Consider the following 9,198-nt stretch of genomic DNA (forward strand, 5'->3'; position numbering starts at 1 on the left):
ATAAATGCGAATTACCAGTCATCAATCCCCAAAAAAAAATGTAAGGCCAGACCATTCACTTCACAAGCTCTCAATAAATACGACAAACCAAGTGGAGGGGACCTGACTCTGCTACTGCTCGTAATCTCACTCGCATCCGAGCGGGAGAGAGAGAGAGAGAAAGTGCCCGCCACCCACTCGACCAGACAAACAGAATGCGTATCTGAATGGTTAAACAGCACAAGGGGCTCTTCCAGTCCTAGACTTCGGCAGAAACGCCCATCGGACCACCTCTCTGCACCGCCCCCATGCGACTTCATATTTACCCCAATCCAAAGTTAAAACAAGAATATTGGTCTTGTGTCGTTGCCTCCACAACGTATATTTTTCTAAAGTCCATGAGGGGTAGAAATCATCTAACTCTGAAACACTCTAAAAAAAATCTTCATTCTTTTTTAAACTTTCAAATCCACTCCGTCGGGTACTCCCTATTCAGAATCCTTTCTCCATCAAATCAACACCCCACCTGCGAAAGGGCGATGGTAGAGTCTTCACGCCTCCAGGGACCCCACCGCATGGGGGAAGTTATAGAGGGCGTGTGGAACAGTAAAGTTAGAAGCTTTTTTCCTCTGGACCCTACTTCAAAGCTTCCCATTAGGCATATCAACAATGGGAGAAACCCCCTTTCACCCATAAATTATTTAGACAACATCTGGACACACATTCTTTCCACCAGCTCATACTCTTCCGCAATCAGGTGCTAAAAGCCACTAGCACCATTCACGAGGCTTCGCGTCACGTTCAGCACACCCAGCAGCTGTTCAAGTAAGTGGAAGGTAACGGACTGGAGACTGGACGCCGACACGAGGCAATCACGAAACTCAAGGCATTTTCCGGGGTTGTATCGTCTCCAGGACCCCGAACGCCCCGGTGGAGTGATGAAAAATTCTCTTGACGCGACTGATGTGGTGAATCGATTCCTTTCGGCAGATGGGTTGTGTTTTCCCCTTCCTGCTGAAGACGCCTTCTTGAGAAGCTCTTGGCCTTGGCGCAGGTCAGCGATCAGAACCTTAAAACACAGCTCAACTATTTGATGTAAAATGATGAATTCCACTTCCCCGTGGGGCGCTAAGCCCTTTCCGCTGAGTTTACCGCCCACTACGCCCTCCTGCAACTGTGCCAGCACCTCAGTACCAAGGGTACGACGCGTGATGCGCCGGCCCATGCCTCAGCGTCAGAATGTCATTCTCCGCTCTCTCGAGTCCGAGGACGGAGTCCTTTCCCGTACCATTATCGCTGTCATCGTGCTGCAGCTTCCCGCGCTCGCTCCCCTGGTGAGTGCAGTGAGCAAAGCCTCCTTCTCCTTCCCTCCTGCGTGCCGGGGCGCAACTCCACAAGTGAGTTTAGGAACGGGCACCCACTCACGATCACACACGCTTTTTTGCTACTCGACAGTAATAAACCCAAGACAACGCTCTGTGCTCGGATCACCTCCTCCGTTCATGAGAAAAAATCGAAGAGAAATAGTGACTGAGCCAGATATACAAATGAACAGACGAAACTCACCAAGGGATAAGGTCATGCACTGACAAACCAGGTATCATGATTATCAGTGACTCACACAACTATATGTGCTGTTGAAAAAACCGACGGAGATGCTTCCCCACGTGGCAACCAGCCGCTGCGTCCAGTGAAGAGAATGCCCAAAGCAATCCACTTCGCATAGAGACGCCTGGAAGAGTTTGCACACACATACACACATCCAGCAAGGGCACAATGTGGCTGCGGAGACTGTATTGGCATTGACCTCCACACGCTCACCAGACACATACATGTATGGAGAAACACATGTGCACATTCACCCAAAAGTGTTTTTTTAAAATTTACATTAGTCAACGCCTCTCTCTAAAGCGAATACAGAAGCCTTCGTTCTTCACGTAGGCCACAGAAACAAAAAAAAAAAACTACACTGGATCTATATACTATAGTAACGGTACAGCGATGATCTATTGGCACACCAAATAAAAATGAACTCAGAAAAACGCTTATGGCCTAAAGCGCAATGGGAGTTCCCACAGCAGAGGTTCTTTCTACCGGTGCCGCACCGTCTGCTGCCATACCATGCTTCCTCACAGAACGTGCAGTTGCAGGGCCAGGAAGATCGTGCTGTTTCCTTGCCACTGTATTCTCTCTTGGCTTAGAAGGTTTCTTTTTAGTTGGTTTGGGAGAAGTTTTTTGAGTGGATTTCGTCCTTGGGGAGCCTTCATGTGAATCATTTGGAAGGTCATGTGCCTCTCCCTCGGCGTCTGATCCACTTGGGATTTTTACGGAAGCTACGTCTTGTGCAGTGCGTCCAGCTGCCGAATCGTCAGCAGGCACCTCCTCCGCCACGGTAAAGGACTTTTTACCGCCTTCAGCAGCGGCGGGTCTTGCCGCTTTGGTTAGCGCCCGGCGGTAGCACGTTGGCTGCAGCGCCACATGCAATATCGCTGTGTTGCGTCGATTCATTTCACGCCGCGCCTTGCCAGCTGTAACGGCAGGGACGCCGTTCACAGACAGAACACGGATGGCGCGTGACGAAGGCAAAGCCTCTTTACTAAAAAACTGCTTCGCCACCACTGACTGAGAGATGAGCTCCTCTGGCAGCGGGTTAAGGTAAATGCTAGTTCTCCGCTGGTGAATTCCAACATTCCACGGGTCACTTGCAGAGCGACGGCTCATTGTGAGCGTCGCCCACTGTTCCACATTAGTATTGCTGATGCACTCATTAAGTGTGATGGACAACACCGAAAAGGGCCGTACAAGACACATCCTACTCTTCGAGAGCATCCTTCTGTATTTCACCTTTCCCGCAGTTACTATGTGATTATTTTCCTTCGCCGCTTCCTCGTCTTGCTACAATATCGATTTCCCATCAAAATTTAGCGATTGGTATTATCCATGATAGCAAACAACACGAAGAAGATGACAAATTGTGAATCATGACAAGTGTTAGCCAGTGAAGCACAGTAATGCTACCAGAACTGCAGCAGCTCCTTCAACAGCTACAACTCACACCCTAAAAGGGAGTTTAAATTGCCACAAACCACTGCGGCTATTGATCCTGCGCCACTACACGCTCTCCACACATGCGCCCTCGCCGTAAAACAAAGAAAGAGATGAAACAATATACCTTCCCAAACAGACACTATGGTGAAGCAGCAGACCTGGTTCCGTCCACAGAGCAATTCATTCCGGTATGTATTCATCCTCGTCGTCGGTGCCAGAGTCAGGGGAGTCCGCAGGGCCTTTCCCAAGTCCCGTTTCCCTCGCGGACTCAGAGCAGTGCCGTTTTGGCGCCTGCGCTACGGTGACCTCGCTGCGCTGCACCGCTTCGCGAAGGGCGGCTACTCTCGATGAGAAGTTGACACTATGCCTAGTGTCGTATGCGGCCCGACGCTCCGGGTCGGAGAGCACCTCATACGCCTCCGTGACGCGCTGGTAGCGCTGCTGCACTGCTGCCTCACTCGCCGCGTTGCTGCCCCCACGGTACGCCGCCCGGTCCGGGTGCAGCTCCAGCGACAGCTTCTTGAAGTGGCGCACCAGGTCGGCGTGGCTGATATTGGGCGACACGCCCAGCACCGCGTACAGAGACGGCGGCGACGACGACGACGACGACGTTGCACCACCGCCATACGACGAGCTCATGCTTTCTCTTATTCTTTTGCGTTCAGACGCACACACACACACACACACACACGCACAGCAACGGCGTTGCCAGTGGTACGCCTTCAAAGAAACAATACAAAAAATCCCGCAGGAGAACACGATGCACATTGAGTCCCACACGGGCCATCAGAGCCCGTCACAGCAACAGAGAGGTGGCACCTCAGCGTACGCCGCAGCAACATACGAAGACACGCTGGGGGAGTGATTGGGCGCCAGAGACTCTCCAGCCCTGTGGTGAAATCAAGCAAGGCAAAACGAAAAGACAATAAAAAAAGAAAACAACGACGTTTCCCCTTTAACGAAAAAAAAAAAAGAAGCGGATGTGAATAGGTTCCCACTGCAGTGGAATGTTACTTCAACACAGGAACTCAAACGCGACCAGTCCAGCAAATCCTTTGGGGGAGGCAACCGGCGTAAAGCTTACAGGGGTTGCATGGCTGGCCTTGAACCTCCTTTTGAGCGAGACGTGGTGTCTCTCCAAGGCATGATGTATAACAAGACTTTTTTTCGTAATCGGGGTGTATTTGCAGTCCCCGAGTTTGCGCTTACCAATACAATGAAACCGACAGCACCTTTCACCAAAGAGAAAAATTGGGTGACGTGTTAGAGCAAGGGCAACGCCCACCATCTGATCCTCATGGTTCATCATCAAATCAAGATAATCCTGCAACCGTCCCTCATCATACGGGAGGGAAGCCAAACGCTGCAGTGGTTCGTACGACACTAGACGTTCCGCCACATCCCGCGAGGTGGTGGCACAGTAGCCGCTAACAAATGGGAACGCCATGTTAAATTCCCCCGTTGATATCACGCCCTGCCGCAGTCGCCCCCAGTAAACACCGCGGCGGGGAAGGGTACGCAGATCAACAAGGTACTGCGGCACACGCAGGAATATGTCGTCGTCTGCCTTCGCAAGGTAGCTCGCATTAGGGAAAACTTGAAGCGCCAGCTTGAACCAAAGATACGTCTTACGGCTCATCCCGACCTCCACTTCAATACTCTTACGCCCCTTGAAGCCCTGGGGCTTTCCCTCATTTATTTGCAATGCAAGCACATCATGCCATTGAACTGCCTCCTTACACAGCGTGTGAGAGTGGGTGTAGCCGTGGAACAGGTGCCGCCCTATTACGTACAGCACCAGCATTTCCCCAGTAAAGTTGTTGGCCCGTGCCGCGACGCCAGAATACTCCCAACACGATGTACGCTGCAGGTGGCGGCGTCTTCGCCCTCTGACGGTGTCCTCTGAGGGGATGCCGAACACGACCAGGTAGTCCCGTTCGCGCCATGTGCGTACGACACTCTGTGGTATGTAACGGAGGCTCTCACGCTCCATATAGGCAGTTGTACTCTGACACTGATGAAAAGGAATGCAGTCATGGCCGTCGCGGTACGGGAGAATACAAAGTGCTGCGATAAATATGGCAATCGTAGCGACTACCCACGTTGTCGGGGTCCTGGCGCAACGGTGCCCAGGTTTTCGCATAATCGCCGATCTCCCCACCCCCTTTCCTCTAGATGCGAAAAAAGAAGCAGGGTAAAGCTTACACAGACAGCAATATGGAGTACAGTGTGCCACAACATGAGAAAATTACATTTCTTCTTTACGCTGATGTATTGCACATTCCGCCCACCACCACCACCACCACCATTACCAACACCAACACCAGCAACAACAACGCACACACACACACACACACACACCTCCAGCACGATCAAAGGGTTCGTTTTCCCACCCTCCACCGCCACGCAGTGTAGCAACACATGAATGATGACGCAGCAACGTCTAGCGAAGGTCTTCTCATAGTAGCGCACCAACACTTTGAAAAGAACAAAAACACAGACTAAACAGAAGGCCGCCTGTGCCGTGTTCTCATGCCATTTTTTAAAATCATTGCTTGCCTTCTTGTATATCACTGGGAGTGGAAAACAAAACCAAAAAAAAAAACAGGAGGAAAGAACAAGGAGAGAGTAACTTCCCGTTTGGATATCCTTTGGGAATGTGGAACATAATGTGGCTTTTCCCCTTCCTCCATGGCATAGTTAATGGACTGTGGGCCCTCGTGTCAGGGCCACCGGCTGCATGATGTGCAGCGCCAAGAGTCATGGGGGTGGGGACTGCAGAAGAGGGAGAGAAAGAGTAGTTTACATGATTCGGTGACCGGCGGCATACTAAGCAAAGATGGTGACAAGCACGTCGTCATCAAGGAAGTCACCCAGGTCGCTGACCATGACTTGCCGGATGTCCAAAACACGGGCGGCGGCCTCACCGCTGCAGCACGAAGCCGCTTCGCCCACCGCTGGCGTCGCTGCCGGTGACGGAACGCAGAGCTTTGTCTCGAACAGCACCTGCCGTTCGTACAGCCAATGTGCCTCAATCTCACGTCGTATCTCCGCATGCTCCACCATGAAATGATCACACGCATCACGTTGAGCACGCTCATGCATCGCTTTGGAGGCTACATCGTTGTGTGCCAACATCCACTCATGTGCGGTGGCGCGTGTGGCAATAGCGTCGTCCTCCTCAGTCTCGATGATCTTCCGTAGTCGTTCCTCCTCTCGTGTAAGTCGCCACAGCTCGTGTTGTAGCATCCACCGTCCTGCCACGTGCCTATCTCCGCCACCACTGCAGACACGGTAAAAGAGCAGCCGGCTCTCGGTTTGCAGTTTCGTCTCTAGCAGCATAATTTCGCCGCGTCGACGATGCTCGTAGTCAGCAACTGCCTCAAGTGCCACGCGGGCCTCCGAGCGCTGCAGCTCCTTCGCCTTCTTCTTCTGCAGGATCATCATCAACGCGTGGGTGTGATGCCGAAATTGGGCGGGCTGGACATGTTGCTCGAGGGAGGCCGTCTCCGCACTCGCAACGGCATGCCGCCCCCACGTTTCCATGTCCAGAAGCAGCTGCCGCCTAGCAAACTCCTCATCCACAGCCACGGCCCGTCGGCAGGCGGTCTCGTGCATATACATTAGGTAGCACAATTCAATAAACTCGTAAGCCTCAATTTCACCACGTGTACTCCTCTCCACACATAGGGTTTTTACAACATGGAGGTACTTGAAGTAGTCAAAATAAGGAGATCCCCGTTGCCCACCTAGGCGGCGCCGATGAAGACTCCACATTTTCAGCCGGTTCTCTTCAGCGTTCTCGGCTACATGCGGCAAAGTCTCTGCAACACTAGGGCGCGCCTCCCGCTCCCAGTTCGCTATCTTCATGCAAAACGCATGGTAACCTAACAACGTGTCAAAGCGTTCCTGCTCATCCAAGCGAATGCGCTCGAGGGCATCGAGTGCGAGACGAGCCTGTTTGTGCTGCTCCTTGATGAGCAACAACTCACGCTCCCGTTCTGCAAGGAGCATGGCCTGTAGAACATCGTTCTCTTCAATCACGATGGACACAAACAAGCAGACAAGATTGACCGCCGGCTCCAACGGAATAGCGGACTCCTCGAGAACCTCCAAGTCCCACAGGAGACACCGGCACGGCAACGGGCTCCTGCAGGAAACAAAACGGCTGAGCACTGACACCCTTGCAGACTTCTCCTCTCTCACAACACTGATCAATCGCCTCCACACCTCCAGCTGCTCCACGTAACTGTTCCAAATCATCAATTTTCCCTCCAAGAGCTCCTGAAACGTGCACATTTCACTACAGCCTTGCTCCCACGGCTCGACTAAGTCCCGCTGGCGGCAGGCCGTCTCTTCCTCCTCGAGGTGTCGCAGCGCCGCAGTGCCGCGGCAGATGCGCTGAAACACGCCACTGAACGCATTCTCCGTCAGGACTTTCAACTCCTCGTCGGTAGTTATAATGAGCGGCTCGCGCATAAATTTCCACCCAACGCGTGCACCGCTACTCTCCCCATTGCTGTAGCACTGTACCGGTGATGCCGCGAATGCATCGCACTCTAAGAAGGCTCGCTCCTGCTCCTCCTGGTACGCGAGCCAGTGCAACGAGCGTTTCAGCGACGCCGCTGAACGTCGCTGGCATGTGGCCTGCTCTCTGGAGCCCGTCGTCAGACCCATCAGCGCGACGCGGTGCAACGCCGCGTGCCCGGCAGAGGGCGATGCGGCCTTACGCGTTAACAACGGGTCGCTGCCGGCGATGCCCGGCAGCTTCGGGCGAAATGCCACCGGCGACTCCTGCTTGATTAAGGGCTCATACCTCGTTGTAGTGTGTTGCTGTTGATATGGGAGCAATGGCAATTGCGTCATTAATTTTCTCCCCCTTTCTCTCCTGCAGTTGCTGATTCCGGCTGTTAGTGTTTTCTATTTGCTCCTGCGATGTAAGGAGGTGGCGCTGGCCTCTTTGTGCGGACCACCACCACCGATGTTGCAGTGGCTGTGATCTCTTCGACGCGAATGTGGAAATCCCGCGGAGACAGCGACATAAAAAGCAGCAACAATAAAAGGCGGAGGAAGAGAAGAGACATGGAAGGGTGAAAGAAACAAAAGGCCACAAGGGACCTTCTCATAGAGAACCCCTCCAACACAACAGCCAGAAGTATCAGAAAAAAAAAAAGTAAAAGAAAATGAGAAGGCAATCTATATAGTACCGAAGTTGGAATGAACCCGGCCGAATGATTGCAAAGTAGATTTCTACTCCGTTTTTTTTTGTGTGTTTTTACCTCTTTCCAGCTTTTTTTTTTCCTTTTTGTTTTTATTTACCTCTGACTCTTGTCGTTCCAGTCTCCTAGAGCAGTGCACATAGGCAAAGAAAAAAAGCGACAACAAAGACACAGCATCCGGGATAGATGGGTCTCAAAAAGGGATGGCGTGTGTGGGGTTTATGGTCAATGAGTAGAAGAGTGCGAGAAACGAAGGCCAATGCACTGGCGGTGACTCTGCGGTTGACCACGCAACAACGTCTCGCTCTGCTCCTCCCATACATCAACATCGTGTTCTAAGAGGGAGCATGAGTGGGTAATTGAAGAAGTGTGTATACAGGTAAGGAGCCGAAGGTGTCGCCAAGTGAATGCATACATACATCTGCGCAGAGAGATACATCCATATATATATATTTATATACACGCAGATGTACATGTCACACCCGGCTAAAAGAAAAAACAACAACAACAACAAAGCTTTAGAAAACACGGATAATCGAACCAAACAATTGCGAACACTTTACAGAGTTGTGTGGAACATACATTGATTTGTGTGTGTGTGTGTGTGCGTGTGTGCAGTTTCCCTAAATGATTGCTGCGTTACCGCATTGACAGCAGCTGCGAGGGCAGGGATCAGCAGCACCACGAGGAGGCAAAGGCCTCTTCTTTTTGTGCGTTTGCCTTATTCCCTCGTTTGATGCCTGCTCCCCCTTGCAGCACCTCGTTTGTGCCTTGATGTCGAGTTTGTTTCACTCCACAGGGTATCATCGTAGAGACCGCAACAGGCTATGCCGGACGACGACGACAACAACAACAACAACAACAAGAAAGAAAAACAGAAGACAAAACAAACAAACAAACACCCTCGTTCCTCCCTCACAAAAAAAAAAAAAACCAAAACAAACAAAAAAAA

At 51.8% G+C, this 9,198-nt stretch overlaps 5 protein-coding genes across 5 annotated transcripts; all 5 read right to left on the minus strand.

Annotated features, from left to right (window-relative positions):
• Window positions 1-739: 739 nt before the first annotated feature.
• Window positions 740-1,204, minus strand: DQ04_01201000 (hypothetical protein; the record flags this gene model as incomplete). The annotated part of the gene is made up of 1 exon (XM_009310363.1): window positions 740-1,204. The coding sequence occupies one exon, from the start codon at window positions 1,202-1,204 to the stop codon at window positions 740-742; it is 465 nt and encodes a 154-aa protein (XP_009308638.1).
• An 827-nt stretch (window positions 1,205-2,031) lies between these two features.
• On the minus strand, window positions 2,032-2,808 carry DQ04_01201010 (hypothetical protein; the record flags this gene model as incomplete). Its single annotated transcript, XM_009310364.1, has 1 exon — window positions 2,032-2,808. The coding sequence occupies one exon, from the start codon at window positions 2,806-2,808 to the stop codon at window positions 2,032-2,034; it is 777 nt and encodes a 258-aa protein (XP_009308639.1).
• A 399-nt stretch (window positions 2,809-3,207) lies between these two features.
• On the minus strand, window positions 3,208-3,666 carry DQ04_01201020 (putative chaperone; the record flags this gene model as incomplete). Its single annotated transcript, XM_009310365.1, has 1 exon — window positions 3,208-3,666. One exon carries the CDS (start codon window positions 3,664-3,666, stop codon window positions 3,208-3,210), a length of 459 nt encoding a protein of 152 aa, XP_009308640.1.
• A 376-nt stretch (window positions 3,667-4,042) lies between these two features.
• Window positions 4,043-5,170, minus strand: DQ04_01201030 (putative UDP-Gal or UDP-GlcNAc-dependent glycosyltransferase; the record flags this gene model as incomplete). The annotated part of the gene is made up of 1 exon (XM_009310366.1): window positions 4,043-5,170. One exon carries the CDS (start codon window positions 5,168-5,170, stop codon window positions 4,043-4,045), a length of 1,128 nt encoding a protein of 375 aa, XP_009308641.1.
• A 686-nt stretch (window positions 5,171-5,856) lies between these two features.
• Window positions 5,857-7,893, minus strand: DQ04_01201040 (hypothetical protein; the record flags this gene model as incomplete). The annotated part of the gene is made up of 1 exon (XM_009310367.1): window positions 5,857-7,893. The coding sequence occupies one exon, from the start codon at window positions 7,891-7,893 to the stop codon at window positions 5,857-5,859; it is 2,037 nt and encodes a 678-aa protein (XP_009308642.1).
• Window positions 7,894-9,198: the final 1,305 nt, after the last annotated feature.

Source organism: Trypanosoma grayi (genome assembly GCF_000691245.1).
Source record: "Trypanosoma grayi strain ANR4 Tgr_120_V1, whole genome shotgun sequence".
Taxonomy (NCBI): Eukaryota; Euglenozoa; class Kinetoplastea; order Trypanosomatida; family Trypanosomatidae; genus Trypanosoma; species Trypanosoma grayi.